Source organism: Geotrypetes seraphini, chromosome 2 (assembly GCF_902459505.1).
Source record: "Geotrypetes seraphini chromosome 2, aGeoSer1.1, whole genome shotgun sequence".
NCBI classification, from domain to species: Eukaryota; Metazoa; Chordata; class Amphibia; order Gymnophiona; family Dermophiidae; genus Geotrypetes; species Geotrypetes seraphini.
In genome coordinates this window covers 140,025,930-140,045,572 of record NC_047085.1, presented here as the reverse complement: position 1 = coordinate 140,045,572, position 19,643 = coordinate 140,025,930, and the positions used below count along the sequence as shown (strand labels likewise).

General features: G+C 39.2%; 1 protein-coding gene across 1 annotated transcript in view; it reads right to left on the bottom strand.

Annotated features, from left to right (window-relative positions):
- Positions 1-19,643, bottom strand: part of NPC1 (NPC intracellular cholesterol transporter 1) — a 127,307-nt gene that overhangs the window by 83,918 nt on the left and 23,746 nt on the right. Inside the window, exons 3-8 of the mRNA XM_033933875.1 lie at positions 12,585-12,691; positions 11,308-11,483; positions 5,226-5,393; positions 4,557-4,803; positions 2,146-2,222; positions 1,550-1,920 (exon numbers count right to left, since the gene is read on the bottom strand). Of these exons, the coding sequence (XP_033789766.1) occupies positions 1,550-1,920; positions 2,146-2,222; positions 4,557-4,803; positions 5,226-5,393; positions 11,308-11,483; positions 12,585-12,691 (1,146 nt within the window). The remainder of the gene's footprint in view (positions 1-1,549; positions 1,921-2,145; positions 2,223-4,556; positions 4,804-5,225; positions 5,394-11,307; positions 11,484-12,584; positions 12,692-19,643) is intronic.

Sequence of the window (19,643 nt, the reverse complement as noted above, 5' to 3'; positions counted from 1 at the left end):
TGTTATCTCAGAAGTATGAAGCTCCATACTGAGCCCAAAATACAGCAGCAGACCTCCCTGCGCCCAGAAATAAATGCAGGTTGCTGTATTAGTTGCAAGGGCTGGCCACTAGATATACCTATTAGACCAGTATCTAAGAGAAGATATATAAATGCTAGTCCAACAGATCTAACCAACTTCATCTCAAACGCACTCTCGTACCAAACGTTTAGAAAGTCAATAAAAACCTATCTCTTTGACAAATTTCTCTGACCCCACCTCAATCTGATGTACTTTCAATACACTTCCAGATAAACCTGACTAAACTTAACAAGCCAATGTAAATTTGAAAGTTCGCTGTAACGTCGCTGTCTGTATACAGTCTCTTCCCTTGTAAACCGCTTAAAGTTATTATTATTATTATTATTAAAACAAAAGGGCAAAGAACACAGTCTATGCAAAGCAGTTTGCAGAACCATTCCCCCCCAGGTCTACAAAGGATTTGATTTTCAAGGCTCATTCACATTTTCAAAATCAATGTTTTCCCAATGCTGCCTGCAAGCTGTGTTGCCTCTGGACATGTTCTGGGGATACAAATCAATAGCAATTCATGGTAAGAAGCTGCTACTAGAGAGGGAGGTTACCAAAGCCTGATTTTACAGTGTAAATTTCCATCTTCCAGTGCAAACATTACCAGAGACTGAAGGAACACAAGCTTTGGTAACCTCTCTCTCTAATAGCAAAAAAGCTATTGACCTTAATGGACTGTGTTAAGTGACTACATTTAAATAGTTTAGCTTGTATGCTAGCCACAGAAACCTATATAATATCCCTACCATATAAAGAAAACATTTTCAACGTGTAAAGGAGTAAGGAAACAGCAAGGCAAAAGAACAAATTTGAAGCATGGAACAGGGTCTTGCCATCACCCTTTTAAATGAGATATGAAAACATTGGCCTTGCCTTACATACAATTAAATACCCCACAGCATTTTTCACAAGATTACAGTTACTAATCCCATTCGTGTCATAATCAAAAGAAAAGGGACCGAGTCTTAGAAATTGAGTTATTCAGCTGGATACGTAATCAAGAAGATGCCAATTAAAATGCAACAAACCACATCTTTCTATCATTTAATTTGCCAGAGATGTACCATTTCAATTAAAAAAATTATTTTTAGTTATAAATAGAACCCAACTGATATTGTTGCCTTGTTTCTCAAGTAAGCATACACTAAGGCTTGGTACCTTTTCTAAGATTGTGACACATTTTTGCACCTCGATTCCCATGTGGGTCAACAATCTCAAACAGAGGTAACTGACCAGATCCAGTCTGCCAACCTCAACTCTGTTACAAGATATTATTGTGCTAAAACTGTACTGTAGAAAGACCCAAGTTAGATTAACAAAGAACGGAGCCTAGATTTAAAAGTCTAACTGTACAATACATTGAACCAGTGCAAGTAATGGGACTTTTTCCTGCCCCACACTTATCATAGTAGAGCTCAGCATGGACTCTAGCTCAAAAAAATAATGACATTTTGGACAAATAGATAACACTTTGCATTACCTGATGTAGGATGTCTTTGTCTAGAGGTGGCCCAAAGGGTATAAGAGCCCCTGGAATATATGGATCATACATATGTACCGAGCCATTTGGAACTGTGACAATAATCTGTTCAGTCCGGAAGAAAGGTCCAAAATGAGAATCAAAGTACTCCTTCTCTTTGCGGGCCTTGCTGCTGGGGGAGGACCAGAGCTCCACAGGGTCTGTGGTGATTGTCATGTGCATCAGTCCTGTGCAGCAGGCAGCAATAAAGATCAGAGTGAAAATGATGATGAGCACGGGGTTTCGGACACAGAAGGACCCCCACCTGGAGAACACAAGCCTAAGCCAGCTCTCGAACCTCTCACCAAGTCTGTCGCAGCAAGAAGCTTCACCTGAAGTAAAAGAACAGAGCCACAAAATGAAGAGAACCACAAAAATATCCTCGACAACGCCTTGAGTGAATCTCTTCATAAAAGGTAGTTAATAAATCCCAATAAAATAATTTTAAAAACAAGCCTCATTTCACCACCTCAGATTTCCTCGCATCCAGAAGCAGCACAACCAAGATGTCTCTCCCCCCAGTACCTGTGTCCTTACCCGGAACCCCCACCCCATACCTGTGTGCTTTCCAGAATTCACCGAATAGCCTAGAGTGCTGTCAATTGCTGTGTATTCTGAAACAAAATGCCTTTTCCTGGAAGAAAGGGAAAAATAAGACCGTAAGATGTTTTTGCCAGTGTGACAGACAGCATTAGAAAGGACAATTTTTATAGATTTCATGACAAGCTCCTCTCAGAAACCTACTCCTAAGTAAAAATAGCCCACAGAACCAGAAGTCAAAGGAAGTCACGTGGGCTTAAAGAGGCAGGAGAACTAGTTGGAAAAAATAAAGTATTAATACTTTTTATGACACAACAATTTCAACCATAGACACACAAAATATGACTGAAAGTATAGACAGAAACAATCCCATATCATTCTTTAGTGTATCTCAACCTCAGTCCTTCTACACCAACATTCTTCAATACAAGGCTTGAGGGTCAGTGGCTCCAATTCTTCCTTCTCTCCTTAAAGAATGACATGGGGCTGGTTTCCCGCAGTTGTCCATGGGGATAAGAACGGTGATGAATTTTTGTCACCGTGTCATTCTCTAGTTTGGATTTAGCTCATGCCTTTTCAGTTGCAGCTGATTCAGGTATACTAGACCAGTGTTTTTCAACCGCTGTTCCGCGGCACACTAGTGTGCCGCGAGATGTTGCCTGGTGTGCCGTACGGTCAGGGCCGCCATCAGGGCAGTACCACCAGTCTAGGGAGAGGGGCGGTCCGCCCCATGTGGACAGGAGAGAGCTGGACGGGGGACCCGCGGAGTTCAATACATCTCGAGCCGCGAGGCTCGTCTTCTGTTCCTGCCTGCCCTGCAGCTAACATATAGCCGATCGCAAGCGTTCCCCGATGTCAGTGCTGACGTCGGAGGGAGGGCTTAAGCAAAGCCTGCCCTCCGATGTCAGCGCTGACGTCGGAGAATACTTCCATTCGGCTATTTGTGTGCGGCAGCGCAGGCAGGAAGCAGAAGACAAGCCTCGCGGCTTGAGCTTCGTTTTGCTGAGAAAGTTGCAAAGATGGGCTGGGAGGCAAACACGGAACACAAAAGGGGGGAGGGAGTGCGTTTTGGACACAAGGCATGAACTTGGGAGAGAGGAAGGGAGGGAAAGAGATGCTGAGGTGGGGGAGGGAATGCGTTTTTGGACACAGAAGAAATGGACTTGGGAGAGAGGAAGGGAGGGAAAGAGATGCTGAGGTGGGGGAGGGAATGCGTTTTTGGACACAGAAGAAATGGACTTGGGAGAGAGGAAGGGAGGGAAAGAGATGCTGAGGTGGGGGAGGGAATGCGTTTTTGGACACAGAAGAAATGGACTTGGGAGAGAGGAAGGGAGGGAAAGAGATGCTGAGGTGGGGGAGGGAATGCGTTTTTGGACACAGAAGAAATGGACTTGGGAGAGAGGAAGGGAGGGAAAGAGATGCTGAGGTGGGGGAGGGAATGCGTTTTTGGACACAGAAGGCATGGACTTTGGAGAGAGGAAGGGAGGGAAAGAGATGGTTGTGTACACGGGGAATAGAAGAAAGGAGAATTTTTGGTCATAGGGAGGGAGTGAGGTACAGATAGTGGCATACCAGGGTGGGGGGAGGGCGGTCTGCCCCACCCCGGGTTTACGTCCCAAGGGGGTGCACAGCTGGCCACCCTCCAGTGTTGTCCCTAGACCGGCAAACTGCGGCTCTTTAGCCACTTGGGTGCCACCGCCGCCAACGGTTTTGTTGGCGGTGGCAGCATTATAAAATACTTTCTTTGTGTTTATTTGATTCCTATTCAAGAGAATTACTTTATATATAGTCAATATAGGCACAGAGTTAAATTTTTTAACATTTTCTAATGGTGGTGTGCCTCGTGATTTTTTTCATGAAACAAGTGTGCCTTTGCCCAAAAAAGGTTGAAAAACACTGTACTAGACTACAAGCTCCTAAGTTTGCATCTGAGAAAACGGAAGGTTAAATGACTTGTATAACTGAGATTTGAGCCCTATCTTCTCTGTTTCTCAGCTCCCTGCTCCAATCATGAGACTGGGATGGGGAGGGGGGTGCAGACAGGTGGGCAATGGGTTTCTATGAAGTCTTCCTGCAGAATGACACAGAATCTGTCATCCAATAAGCACACAAATTACTTTTCAGTGCTGCCCACCACAAGGATCTTTCAAAGCAATCTTGGGGGTGAGAAAGGAATGCCATAACTTTCTCTCTCAATAGATCTCAGGCCATACGGCCTGTAGGTATTGATGGATAGGTTCACACCCAAAACAACTGAGAATTTACAAAGTAATTGGTAAGCCCATTTCTTTTGCCTGCTCTCCAAAAGGAGCTTATAATCACAGCTTCATACAATATGAATATGGAATGAAATCAAGAGGATGCTGTATAACCACAGATCAATTTCCATCCATATTAATTTAGGGTAGTATTCTAATGTATTACTTACCTGTAACACCATGCACAAATAATTACGCCAAAAAATACAATTAAAAATGCCATGTAAGAGAACCACATGATGACTGACATGGCATCAAAGCCAAATATTGTCCAGGGAACAGGGGGTGGTGGTGGCTGAGGCTTGGGCCCACACATTAGAGCACAGTCTTGACAGCTACAGGGCGATTCATCTTCCACCGACTCATTACAGCCCTTTGTTGCATTGTTCATGGGATGCATTCTGTAAATGGGAACATCTAAACAAAGAAAGGATAACGCCACAATTCGTACAACTCCAGCAGGAATATACTTACTAATAAAATCCAGTGATAGTTTTAGATTCATCATAATTGTTTACATTAATTAATTAATAAAATAACCAAACAAATAACTACAAATTGGTCAAAATGCTAAAAATCTTGATGGAAACTTTAAAATATGCCCCGTTAAGATGTTCCAGCCTAGATAAGTACCTCATTCAGTTTTACACACCAAGTGCCCATCAAGCTGCACTTCAATGTTCAACAAAGGTATAGTTTGCGAGGGAGCTACCTCTCCAAATGCTAATGCTGAATTGGTTCCCCTCCCTCTACTGCCTATATGACTTCATTGCATTTGTCCCCCACCCCAGTGAGCAAATTATACCAGTGTCGGCGGCTGTCCAGTTTTCTTGCCTCACCTGAAAAAATAGGGGTGATGGTGAAAGGAGATTGACCATTATCTTTGCTGAACATGTACTGTATCCAGTTGGTAGCGTTGCAGTCTTTGGCATCCCTCCCGCACAACAGACCCAGCACCTTTTCATTACTTGATGGTGCTTCCACATCACGGCAGGCATTGTACATCCCTAGAACAAAGAAGTATCCCCCAATGATACAAAGCAAGTGATACATTCCCATAACCCAACTAGGAAGGACCACAAAGTAAACCTCTACAAAATAGTCAACCCTGATTCAGATGGCATACACCAAATGTAAGTTAAGAGAACAATACTGCTCCAAAGACTATATGGCCAACCTAGTCTGCCTATCCATGCCATCTACTCTCCCTTCCTTTCCCTTAGAGATCCAATGTACTTGTCCCAAGCTTTCATAAATTCAAATATAGTTTTCATCTCCACCACATTCACAAAGAGGCTGTTCCATGCATTCTTCTCCCTTTCTGTGAAAAAGTATTTTCTTGAGGTTACTTCCGAGTCTATCCCTTTTCACCTTCATCTTATGCCTCCTCATTCCGGAGTTTCTTTTCAATTGTGTCTTGAAATTGTGTCTTTCAAGAGTGTCTTTTTAATTGTATCTACAGAGAGGGCATGGTTATTTACCCAAGCAGATCTAGACACCTTCCATAGGATAGGAGGCAACATTCTGTTATGGATTAGGAACTGGTTAATAGAGAAAACAAAAATAATTGCTATAAAAGATGAAAATGGTGAAACACTAACACAAATTGAACCAATCTTAAAACAATTCCTAAAATTCTATAAATCTCTTTATTCTTCCGAGACTTATTTAAATAAAGAAAAGGAAGGTTTAGAATTCTTGAAACTATTAGAGGGTCCAAAAGTTCCTGAACATATAAAACGAAGTATGGAAGAGCCAATATCACTAAAAGAATTAGAAACAGCTTTGAAATCCCTTAGAGTTGGATCCGCTATTAAATATCTTGGAAATTGGATTACAAAAAATTTGGAAGACACAATGAAAATTAATGAAAAAAGTTTATTACAAAAAGTGACAGAGATGTGTGAGCAATGGAACCCTTTACACTTATCTTGGTGGGGAAGAGTACAAACTGTTAAAATGATGATATTACCTATAGTCTGTTACCAAATGGGAATGATACCAGTTTTCTTCCAAAATTCTTTTTATAAAAAGTTAAATAAGATATTGACAAAATTTATTTGGCTTGGGAAAAATCCCAGAATTGCTTTAGTGTCATTGCAAAGATCAATTGCGGAGGGAGGGGTAAATTTTCCCAACTTTTATAGGTATCATCAAGCCTATATTTTACGTCAAGGTATGTATTGGATCCTCCCAGAGCCCACTGACAATATTCCAGATTGGTTCTGGCTAGAATGGAGACTTATGTTTCCTTTACGTCTTAGTCATGTAGTTAGTATCAAAATGCCAAGGCTATACAAAGAACATAAAATATTCATGGATACATGGAAAACTTTAAGATACATAAGTAATCTAACTCCTATTCCAATTAGTAAATCAACAACTCAAACGATTTGGTTAAACCCCAAGATCAAAATAGGCGGTTTCAAAATAATCTGGAAAAACTGGATGACAGCAGGTATTCGTATTTTAGAGGATATAATAAAAAATGGTAAAATGCTGGAGTTTTCACAATTGCAACATAAATTTGATCTTAATAAAACACAATATTTTAGATGGTTGCAATTGAAGCAATCCATTCAGGTAGGGTTCCCTGAATGGAAAAATCTTACTAATTATCACAGTTTGGAATTCTTGTGTTTCCAGATAAATTCAATAGGACATGAAGCCGCACAGTGGTATAAATTAATATCTGGATATATAAATAAAAAACCAAAAAATGGACTTAGAGACATTTGGAGCATTGAGATAAAACATCATATTAATGCATCTCAATGGCCACGACTTTGGTCTTGGAGGTTAAAATGTACGGTGTCAGCATCTATGAGACAAACTTGTTTTTTTCTTTTGCATAGAGCTTTATGGACCCCTACACGTTTGCATAGAATTGATAGCTCTAAATCTAATAGATGCTGGCACTGTCATGTTGAAATTGGGACATTAGACCATCTTTTATTCTTTTGTCCATTTATCTTAACATTCTGGAAATCAATCTGGCCCCAAATTAATAGGATGTTAGAAAATCCAATAGCCTTGACATATGATACTATATTATTTGGAACAACAATGAGAGCAAGAAGTCAAATCTCATCAAGCAATAACAAACTCCTATTTATTTTAACTGAAATAGCAATACAACAAATCACATTTAATTGGAAAAGGCATGACAGGTTAAATTACACTTTCTGGTGGAATTCTGTTTGCCATATATACAAAATGGAACTCACCATAGCAACACAAAAAGGATATATTAATAAATTTCAAAAAATATGGAGACCATTAACAGAATTTTGTAAAGAACAATAATTTTCCCATGTTTAGAATTTGATTAGAAGGGAAAGGGGGGAACATGTTTTTGAATAATATAAAATATATAAAAATTTAAATATATAATAAAACTAATGGAATTTTGATTGAAAGGGAGGGGGAGGGATGGGATATTATTATTATAATTACGGTAATAAGAAATATGTAACTTTAAAATTCTGATACATTAATTGCATCTATTTAAAAAAAAAAGTTTTATCAATTTATCAATATGTAAGCTTATCAAGTGTGTATATATAAGTTTATATAAAGAATATGTAATTCACTTGTTGTAACATAAGAAAATGAATAAAAAAATTCAAACAGAGAAAACAGAGGGCAAGATTAAATGGAGGAAGGTGAAATCACCAGACATCAAAGGTAGGAAAAATGATTTTATTTTCAATTTAGTGATCAAAATGTGTCAGTTTCGAGAATTTATATCTGCTGTCTATATTTTGCACTATATTTGTCTATTTTTCTATAGTTGTTACTAAGGTGACATTGCATATTTTAAAGTCATCTGCCTTGACCTCTTTGAAAAAAAAACCTGAATATAAATGATAATTAACATTTTCTCTGCGTACAGTGTGTGCTTTGTATTTTTAAAAAAAATTTGTGGTTACCATTATGTATTAATAAGATTATACTGTGTATATATGAAAAATGAATGGAAGAAATTGCATAGCAAAAAGAAACCAACAGGAACTGCAGTGAAAGTGCTGTGCAAAACCAAAACCAAACTGCAGGAAATGTATAAGGTGCAGGAGTTTTTAATTCAATTAAAAATATATATGTCAATGAATCATAAAATCAACAACAACAACAATAAAGAAATTGCATTACAATTAGTATTATTATTATGGGGGTGGAGTCGGAGGTGGAGTTTGGGTGAGGGTACTCTATTGGTATTTGTTAGGCTTAGGGAGTACTTGGCTTGAAAAGGTTGAGAAACACTGATATAGAACACCATAACTAGTGACAGAGTGAAAGTGAAATGTAAAACATAAGAACAATCCTAGCATTCCGTTCGCCCTTTTCACCGCTGCCGCACATTGCCCGGACGGCTTCATCAACTTGTTGACCAGTACTCCCAAGTCTCTTTCCTGGGGGGTTTCTCCAAGTACTGCACCTTTAAACAACAGGTATTTCAATATAATGGCATTCAAATTTCTTTACGTCCCCTCTCAGCTATTTATATTTATTTATTTACTTACTTTAGAAGGGGCCTATGAGAACTTGGAAAAGGATAACTTTTTTTAATAACAGGGCAGTTCACAACAAGGGGAAGTGCCCAGTTGGGATTGCAGGGGCAAGAAATTTACAGCAGTGGTATAAAGGCATCTTCACTGGTGTAGGATGAGCATCAGTCACTCGCCTTTAGTAAGATGATAAAAAACTGGGATTTAAGGTTGAACAGAAAAATAAGTGATAGTCAGGATATGAGATAAGAACATAACGTGAGTGAGATTTAACATATGGACCCTTTGATCTGGACGAATGGTAGAGAATTGACTAAATTTTTTTCTCCTGCTTCCCCCCCCTTTTGTTTACAATTTCCCATGGATAACAGTAGTAAGGAGAATGAAGCAAACATGGCACTGCTGAATATCGAGCAGGCCATAGATAAGGAATAAGGCAGTCATTCTGAAGGCCCCTACACACATCAAAAGTTGAAAGACATCAGTTCTTGATGCCTTTCATGATGAAGTGGAAAAAGAACTTCATTGGCTAGCTCTTGGCTAGAAATATTTTCATGCAAACATAGGAATTTGGCTATGGAGGCCTACAATACGACTGGAACTCAGTTGCTTTGATGAGAAACTAAGAAAAAGAGAATATGAGTTTTACCAACTAGTGCAAAGAACTGCAGGGATTTTCCATCAAGTAGATATATTGTTATGACATAATTCAGAGATGGGAGAACTGCTAGGACCATGGCCTCACCATTTGCTGCTCAACAAGACAGACACAGGATTGCTTGTTGCTTCCAATGAAGAGGCCCATTCTGGAGCATCAACAGATATTTTGAATAATTATGAAGAATAAGGTTTGCAGTAGGTGGTAAGACCTAAAAGGAACCCCATCTTCTGTAGCTTTGAAAACTTCAATGAAGTGTAATAGTTAAACAACATGGCTAGGCAGTTTAAAAGCAGCATTTCCTACTCTTTCAAAAAAAAAAAAAAAAACCCCAAACAAACCCAAATTCCCCCATCCCTGATTACTACCCCACAAACTGTCCTATTCTCAAAATTTACCCCTTTAACTGCCCCATTTTTCATACTTTTTTCCCTTAACCCCCCCCCAAAAAAAAAAAAACTATCCACTCCTGTAACTGCCCCTCCATCTCGCACACTGCCTCCACAACCAAAAATAAATCTCCTGCAGCTGCCGCCATCTTCTAAAATACCACTCTCCATATAAATTCTCCCACTGCCTTACCACTATGTAAAATGCCCCACCACCAAGAACTAACCCATCATCTCACAAATAACCCCCCCACACACAAAAACTACTTTACTCACATCTGACTCACATCTGACAACATTCTACAAAGTGCCCCAATCCTAAAATTTATCCCCCCCCCCCGACAACACACACAATTGCCCCCCCCCAACCACTCCATGGTACAAATTGCCTTCACCCCTAAACTTGCCATTCAACAACTGTCCTCCAACCTCTACAATTTCTTTCTCACAGACACAGCACATGCCTAGCATGCACAGTGCACAGAATAGAGATACATATACAGAGAGTATTATGTGTGTGTGTTGTGTATCTGTGTGGGTTGTATGTGTATTGCCAAGGTACATCTGTAGCCATGGGATTTAAGGTTGAGCCATTGGCAAACATTACACATACTGGAGGCAGTTCTATAACAGGGTTGCACACTGACACCTGCATTATGCACAGAAATGTACAGAACACCGACATTCACATTACATGTGTAAATGTCCAAAATACTGACCAACATGGGTATATGCTCACACATAGATGTAAATGTCAATATTTCTCCAAAGCGCACTTTTATGTAAGAGCATGCCCAAGTAGCATAGTGCAACTTATAAAATTGAGAGTTACAGCACACACTTGACTTATCTGGAGACCTGGAATTACACCAGGTCTCCAAGAGTGCGTGGAATGTGTGTGTGTAGTGTGTAGTATGTGTGTGCGTGTGTATAAGGTAGAGTTGTAATAAATTTAAAACAGTCATCAAGTGACTTATCAATTGGCAGAAGAAATTGGTCTGTGATCATCATATATTTTAAGATGTAATCCAAAACATAAAAGCTGGCACAAAGGGAGCAAAAACATATTAAACAAAATTGATGAAAGACAAGGACCCTGAGAGACCTGAAGTTCTCCTCATGTAGCATTTCACAAAGCTAAAAAATATTTCCTTTACTGGATTCCAATTGTTCATAGGTTTAAAATTTCCATCCTGCAGCATTTGTCATCTTCTCCAATTAGATAAAAAATTGAATTCTTTAATCCCACATGAATATACATTGAGTCTTCAAGCTTTCCCCCCCCCACCCCCTCTCGTTCCATGTCATCTCCACTTAGTTTACACAACATGCATGTTACATCAAGTGTACAAGAAGTTGGGTTTACCATTTGCAAAACGTTGTCCAATATAATACTCCAGTTCTGTGATGCTGGTTTTGTTTTCCTGGGTAATAGGATCCACATAGGGTTCAGTATGGGTAACATTCAGGAACCGACCCTGATCAGGACTGCAGGTCAGCTCACACAGCAAGTTCTGAAAGTTATAAAAGCAGGATGGACACCTACAGGAAGGAACACAAAGTCAGGTGAAATACATGTTTATTAAACAGGATGTCCAATATACATTCAGCTTTCAAGAAACTCATTCATGAACTTGCATAATGTGAATGGCCTTTATGGCTTTCTGAAGGATTATAGACACATTGCATCTTTCCATTGCCAGGGAATCATACCTTGTGTTATTTTGTGTGCCTGTAAATTCATGACATCGTAAAAACAGATTTACACATAGACCACATCGGATGCAAAATGGTGTCCATTAAGTACAGAAAAACAAATTTTTCCCAATGCACAAAACCAAAACTTTTGAACTACCCCAACCATGGAAATTTACATGCAGCAGTTGCAGAACACATGGCAATCAACCAGGATTTACATAAGCACAGATATTTCTTGATAGCATACAAAAATCAATCTCTCTCTCACTCCATTGTATGAGCAAAAGTGAGACCAATTTTGTTTGATAGAAGCAAACACAGTGTAATAGGTCTCTCACATATTCAAAATTTAATGCTCATTGATGGGGAGGGGGGGGGGAAATCCATTTTGATATTTTTATGTACTCCTTGGAGTTCATTTGTCCAGTCTTCTTAGAACGTGTTTGTAGGGGACCGAACAATCTACTAACCAACCAAGAACATAGTTTCCATTATAGGTCCCCCTCCATATTCGCGGGTTCAGAACTCACGACTTCAATTATTTGCGGTTTTCATCTTGCTGATTCACCCCACCTCCCAGACCACTTACTTACTTTTTAAAACCCGGAAGTCTAGTGGTGAAGTGGGACAGAAGCGATTTTCCAATGCTCATGCCCTGTGCAGAGCTGTGAACAAATATGGCTGCTGCGAGTTCCTGTGGTCTCACGAGACTACAGTGGGAACTCACGGCAGCCATTTTTGTTTGCGGTTCTGCACAGGGCAGGAGCATAGGAAGATCGCTCCTGTCCCATTTTACCTAAGTAAGTGGAGAGGTCCAGGAGGCAGGTGGGTCACAGTTGACCCTAAAGTTATTCACAAATTTTTCTTATTCATGGGTCGGCTTTGCACCTAACCCCCCCAAATATGGAGGGAAGAGTGTATGTTGCACCCAATTTCCTTTTGTACCTGGAAAGAAACTGTAGGGGTAGTTGCAAGCTGTTCTGTAAGGTGATGAGCTGCTGGACGTCACAGCACAGGCTAACATTACCATACATCAAACCGGGACAAAACTCCTTTAAAAGAAAAGAAAAGAAGTTACTCTTTTTGCAACAGATAATTACCATACTATAGTCAGGATTGATCAGACACACATGAGGGTGATATCATCTAACAACACAAGGATGGAACTGCTCTCCCAGAGATCACAGTTACAGTGCAGAGTTCTGAACGCAGCGGTCTCAGCTCATCAGTTAATGCCAAAGATTAAGGTTCTAGGCAACTCTCAAAAAGGTGGGAGGAATTGTGTGCCTGATCAATCCTCTGTACATGAAAAAAAAGACCTGTATGCATGACCAACATTACATTTCCTGTCAACAAGCAAGAGTGAGTCAGATATAGAAAGTGAATGATTCCCAAGCTTAGGGCTCCTCAAACTTTGTACCTGTCACAATTTTAAAGGTCAGACAAAATGGCACAGAACTTATAAGGAATAAGTGAGCCTTCTACATACCTTTGAGGCCTCTTAAGGTCCTCTCAAGGGGTATCATCTAAGCTCTTGTTAAAAAAAAAAAAAAAAAAAAATTGCACATGTGATACTCATCAGCAAGCCTTCTTAGGAGTAGCCCTAATACTCTGGAACTCACTCCCAGAGGGGCTATGCCAAACTCGAGACCAAGAAGCAAGTGAAAGCCTGGTTCTTCTCCACAGCCTTTAATACATGTCAAGACCGACTAACCATATGTTCCACACCGAGGCTTTGGGCTAGTCCTGTCCCAGCGAGCCCATACCAGCGTCCCTCCCTGATGAAGAGATGAAACTCGAGTCGGGGGGACAGGGATCATTGGAAGAAAAATCTGATAAAGTCATCTTTTAGTCACTGGCACAAGGTTTATGGCACATAGTCACTATTGAAGATTAACGTCAATCAATCATCTACCCGTTTCAGATAAGTACATAACTACAGTCATTGGATATAGTTATGTGATTAGCAGCATCTGCTAAACAAGGGTGGTCAGGGGACGGTGAAGGCGATGATGGTCCCCTTGTTAACCTCAATTTATTAACTTCACTATATTAAAGGTTATAAGGTCTGAGCACTTCACTTTAATTTAACAAATTTTATTGAATAGTGTAATTATTATTTAATCAGAGCTGTGATAACAATAGCATATATTTGTATTTTGATAACATTGTACGAGGGACGTTTAATTATTTATCTTCTTCAATAGGAAAGAAAAGAGTTTTCAAAAAATTTTTATTTTTCAATATAGTCCGCTGATAGCTCCATACCTTCTTCTGTTTGACCTTCAAACCACGACATCACAGCTTACTTGACATCTTCATCACTTGAAAACCACTGTTTATGGAAAGATTTCTTCAAAACTCAGAACAGGGAATAATCTGAGGGAGCCCGGTCAGAACTTTAGGGTGGATGGTTCAGCTGCTGAACTCACATTCTCAGAAGGCAGCCTGTGATTGTCGTGACATGTGCACTGATGCATTGTTGTGAAGAAGTAGCATGTCTGCTGGGTGTTTTCCTCATCTTTTCTCCTTGATTGACTCCCGCAAAGCGATCATTGTTTTGGTGTAACTCTCCCCAGTTACGATTGTCTTGTGTGGAATGAACTCCAGAAGCAAGAGTCCTTCATCATCCCAGAAGACAGTTGCCATGGCTTTGCCTGCAGATTTTTCTGTCCTGAACTTTTTTGGGGTGGGGGATATCTTGTGCTTCCACTCCATTTAGGACTCAGGATCTCTGTGATAGACCCAAATCCAATCTTCAGACACCATCCAATGTCCAGTCACCAAACGATGAAAAAATTAACTTGGTCTTCACAGAACATCCCTAAGTTCACCTAACAGCACTAGAGCCTCATGGCCTTCTGACATGGCGTCAGCATTTTTGGAACCCATCTTGCACTAACCTTGGACTGCCTGAATTATTTTCCAAACTGTACCTGTCGAGATGTCCATTTCTTCAGCTATTTGGGAAACCTTAATTCATCTGACAAAATTAAATCCATGACTTTATTGCATATTTCTGTGGAAGTTGCTTCCACAGGCCGTCCAGTGTGAGGGTCATCTTCAATAGACTCTCTACCCCACTTAAACTGCTTGCTCCAAAATTTTACTTTGTAGGATGATGAAAAGCCGCTGGAAAACTGCCTGTTTACGGCTTTCAATACCTGGCTTCACAGAAACTCAATATGCTGTTATAATTAATATATATTTATTTTTATTAACAATCAATAACAGGTTACAAGAACAAATCTTTACAGCATATGAAGCTGACAGATGGTATGCCTCAAGCGCTTGAGTATACCTGGATGTCTGTCCTGTTTTCATAATCACAAAGGCTGTCTCTTATACAATTCTTGACAGCTTGAGGTCACATTAGCACATATCATATTGTTAGTTTTTATTAGTCACTTACAAAAACGTCATTACATTTATCAGTTTATTAATTGGTTCATAATATCTGTGTCATACCATATGCGTGTCCTGTTTACTAAAATAACTATCTATTCCCATCAAATATCATTTTAATATCAACTCAACAATTTCGAGCAAAGTGTCCGGTAAGAATCCGCCAATTCCAGGATATATCTTGCAAATAATGTATTTTTGTATTCTTGGTCAAGACATGTCCTCAACCTTCTTAGGTTCACTTCCCTGTTCGTATGGCATTACAGCAGATATGACACCTGTTGCCATGTAAAAGAATAAGTTTTGTTTCACTCGCTCATTTTAGCATAAAAGTTTTGCTTGGCTTGCTGATTTCAGCAAGCATAGATTGTGCAAAGGCTTGACAGTTTTAGTCAGAGCATTCTCAGCCATCTTAGACCTTTAGTTGTGTTTATTGGCCTAATATGTTAGGGGATTTCAGGGGTGGCACTTCACCTGTCACCTGTACAGGACTCTCTCTCTCCTCTCCCTCTCTTCTCAATGATGGGGTAGTTATGCATTCATGGATCTCATTTGGCTTTTTCCCTTCTTTTGTGAAAAATTTTATCAATGAACAGTGCTCCAAATCTAGCAGTTTCTTACTTGATTTACACGAGGACTCTCCTGACATCCTGCTCTTGGAATGTTAAACTTGCAATGAGCCGCAACTGTGCATGAGTAACCTTGAGACATGTCACAGCATGCATCGACTTGTTTCAACACGCTTGCTATTTTCTTTCAAACTCAGGTAGATATATTATTGAATGTCCCTTGGATCCCATCTATATAGTATACAAATGTTCTTCCATGTTCCTTAATACAGTAGAGTTCTATTTACCTATGATCTTACTTAACACTAATACCTAAACATGTGGTTTTCAATAACAAATGGTGTGACTTATTGTCAATATTTCAATGCCTATAAAGAAAAGTTGTGGAAAAGTGTTGGAACCTCAGCTTGAAAAAGAAGTTGTCACATATAGCTTGTATTAGTGTATTTGAGCGATCAGTGAATGAGGCTATGGATTTATTTTGTCAATATGGCAGAAAAAAGAACCAGCAATGATCATACATGGTGGAAGAAAGTCAGCAGCCACCAATTATGTTGTAAGCAATGAAGCAACTCAAACCATGGTATCTCATAACCTTGGAATATAAGAATCAACACTGAGCATAGTTGAAAAACAGAGACAAAACTGCAGGATTTCATAAACTATGTTGACTCGAATTTAGGTCTTCCACAAAAATGGATCAGTTGTGTGACAAACCCAGTATTAGACACAGAGCTTATCTACATGTTTGCCCAACAAAAATCAGAAGGAATGCCTGTAAGTGGATTAATCCTTCAGACCCAAGCTAAAGTTGATCAATGGTAAAAACTCATTCTAAAATAAGCAATGGGTGGCTTCACCATTTCAAGAAATGCCGTGGTATTGAACAGGCTTCCAGATCCGCTGATGAAACAGCTGTGAACTTCATAACTTAAAACTTATTGAAACCAGAGGCCTGAAGGAGCATCAGATTTATAATTGCAGTGAGACTACCTTATTTGCAAAGTTTCTTCCAGATAGAGCCATTGGCTATGAAAAATAAGCAAAGAAAAGGACAGGCTTCAAGAAAAAGAGATTGCCCAACATTACTTTTTTGTGCTAATAAGACAAGGAGCCATGAACTTCCACTGCTCATGATGGGTCAAATTCGGGAATCCTCGCTGTTTACACCACATCAACAAAGTTAAACTGCCAGTTGTATATGTTAGTACTAGAAATGTCTGAATGACCAGGGCTATATTCAAAGACTGGTTCAAGAAGTACTTTTAATATTTATTCTGTTCATAAGAATTTATGGTCCAAAAAGATACACCAATGGTATTCTCTTATTGGAAAGCTGTCCCGCTCATCTCCCCACCAAGTCACTTGTATTTACAGATACAGTAAAAATTTGAGTCATGTATCTATTGAATTACATCAAAAATCCAGTGCACTTGATCAAGGAATTATTCAGACAGTTTTAAAAATTACTTCTGGGAGTTATCACCACATTACTTTCGAATGACAGAATTCTTAAAGAAACTTAAAAGAAATAATTTATAATAATGAGAAAAGGTATGCAATGCCTTCAGGTGCACAACAATTGAAAACTCTTGGCTCAAGGGGGGGGGGGGGGCATCTCTCGTGTGCCTGCTGTTGTTGAATTCTGCAGAGAAACTGACTTTTGAGGGCTTCACTGAAGACAACTCTGTCAACACAATAAGCCTGAAAAACAGAAGTATTCAATGAGTTTACAAGAATTAAAAGGAGGAAGCCAGACTAGAAACTTTGCTTGATCTTTTTGTCAGAATGGCTTCAATTTGATGAGTCATGCCCACTCACAGAGCATCTCCCTTAAGAGGAGATTTTGCAACAAATTCAGTCAGCTTCTGATGCTGAAACTTACAAAGATAAAGAGGATTATGATGAACATAATAGTGAAGAGTTCCCAGTGTGGCAGCTCTACACAATACAGAAGTGAACAAGTAGATGAACAAGCACAAAGCTGAACCCTTGCAGATTATTTGTGCACCTAGAATAAAAGCCATCATAAGACAATCTAAAGTTTTTAACATAAAACAGCAGACACTGACATCATATTTTGTTTGAAATGGACAGTTATCCATATTTAAGTAGTACTATAAACAGTCAAAATATATCATTATTATTGAGTCTCCTTGACTACTGTAACATTGTCTATTTATCAATTAATAAGAAAGAATTATCTATCACTGATACAGAATACAGCAGTTAGACTGATCTATGGCTTGAAGAAATATGATCACGTTACGTTATTTTACTGCGAATTGCATTGGTTACCTGTGGAGGCTCGGGTACTGTTTAAGTTGGGCTGTTTTTGTTATAAAGGCTCTATATGGTACCGCCCCTACTTACCTGGTTAACAGCTTCTCCATAGCTACGCACAAATATAGCAGAAAAACCCATGCCTTGTTCAATTTCCCTCCTGTAAAGGGTTGTAAAAGCAAGAAATTTCTTAACCATTCTCTAGCATCTCAGGCTGCCTGCTCTCATGAAAAAGAATTTGTATCCCTACTGCTGTTTCCTATAAACATTTTGGAAAACAGCCAAAGACCTACCTTTTTTCTAAATATCTAACCACCTGATTCATTTAATTCTTAATATTGTTTAATGTTTTTAACTTTTTATAAACCGCGTAGAACTTTTTGGTAATGCAGTCTATAAGCAAAATGGTATGTTATCATGTATCTAGGTGTCTTTATTCATAGCCTTTGATAGAAGATGTAATTTAGCATCATTAGTTATTGAACTGTTAGTAATGCTTGGTTTAGGTGAATATTTAACACAACTTTGGAAAGTATCCTGAAGTTGCTGCTAATTTTTATATTTCTGTCTACTACTAAGATTTCTTTAAACATACAAATAGGAGATTGAATCTTCGTATATTGAATTTCCCAACTTCACCTGGTATTCCGCCTGTTGATTTCTTCAAAAGATATTTGATTGAAAATTTTGGAATTTCTCCTGAAAATATTCCTCCTTTAAATAAGATTTACTATTTGCCAAACAAAAAAATTCCTCTGGGAAAAAATGTTGGACAAGAGAAAAATAATGGACAAGAGGAACAGATTGACTTTGCCAATGTTACTGCTCTTTTGGAACAAACTCTGAATCCAGATACTGCAAGAACTACACTTCTAACATCTTTTGTTTTTGAGCAAGATTTAAATATGATCTTAAGATTATATTTTAAAAATTCTCAAAAATTATTTGGGGCACAACGCATCTGGATTTACCCAGATGTCTCTAAAGTGACTCAGAAACATACAATTCTAACCCATTGGACCCCAACAACTGCAGATAAATAGAGCTTCACACTATATTATCATTTGTATTTTGGATATTTATCATATTTCTGTTGTATGATTGTTTTTACAGTACTCTTAAATGTTTCTCATGCGACTATAGCCAGTAGACACATTGAGACTGCCTCCATTAGCAAGATACCAAGTAGTTTATGGTTTCCACTTGAAAGCATATGTACTTCTACTGTACCATGTTAGTTCTATTACAAGGATTCAATTTGACACCTCCAAATTTACCTCATTGATTTTGGGCTCCCTTTACAAAGCTACAGTAGAGGTTTCTACCACAGGCAGGAGAAGTAAATGCTCCAATGCTTATAGGAATCTATGACCATTGGAGCATTTACCTCGCCTGGCATCAGTCGTTACGACCATCTAGGAAGCAATCCTAACAGACCTGCCCTTGGAGAGGGACTGAGAATGGAGCCAACATTCCATGTTGGCTCAAGCCTCCAGCGTCCAAAGTAGACACTCTGCGATGGATCCATCTGTGGAGACAACCATGTTGAACAAGACTCCCAGGTACTCCAGGGATTAAGTCAGCAACAAATTACTCTTTCAGTAATTTATAATCCAACCCAGATCCTCCAGGACTTGGATCATCTGATCCACTGTGCACTGACCCTCAGACAATGAGGGGGCCCCATTCAGCCAATTGTCCAGGTAGGGATGAACTTGCAGTCTCATCTTGCACAGGTGAACTGCTA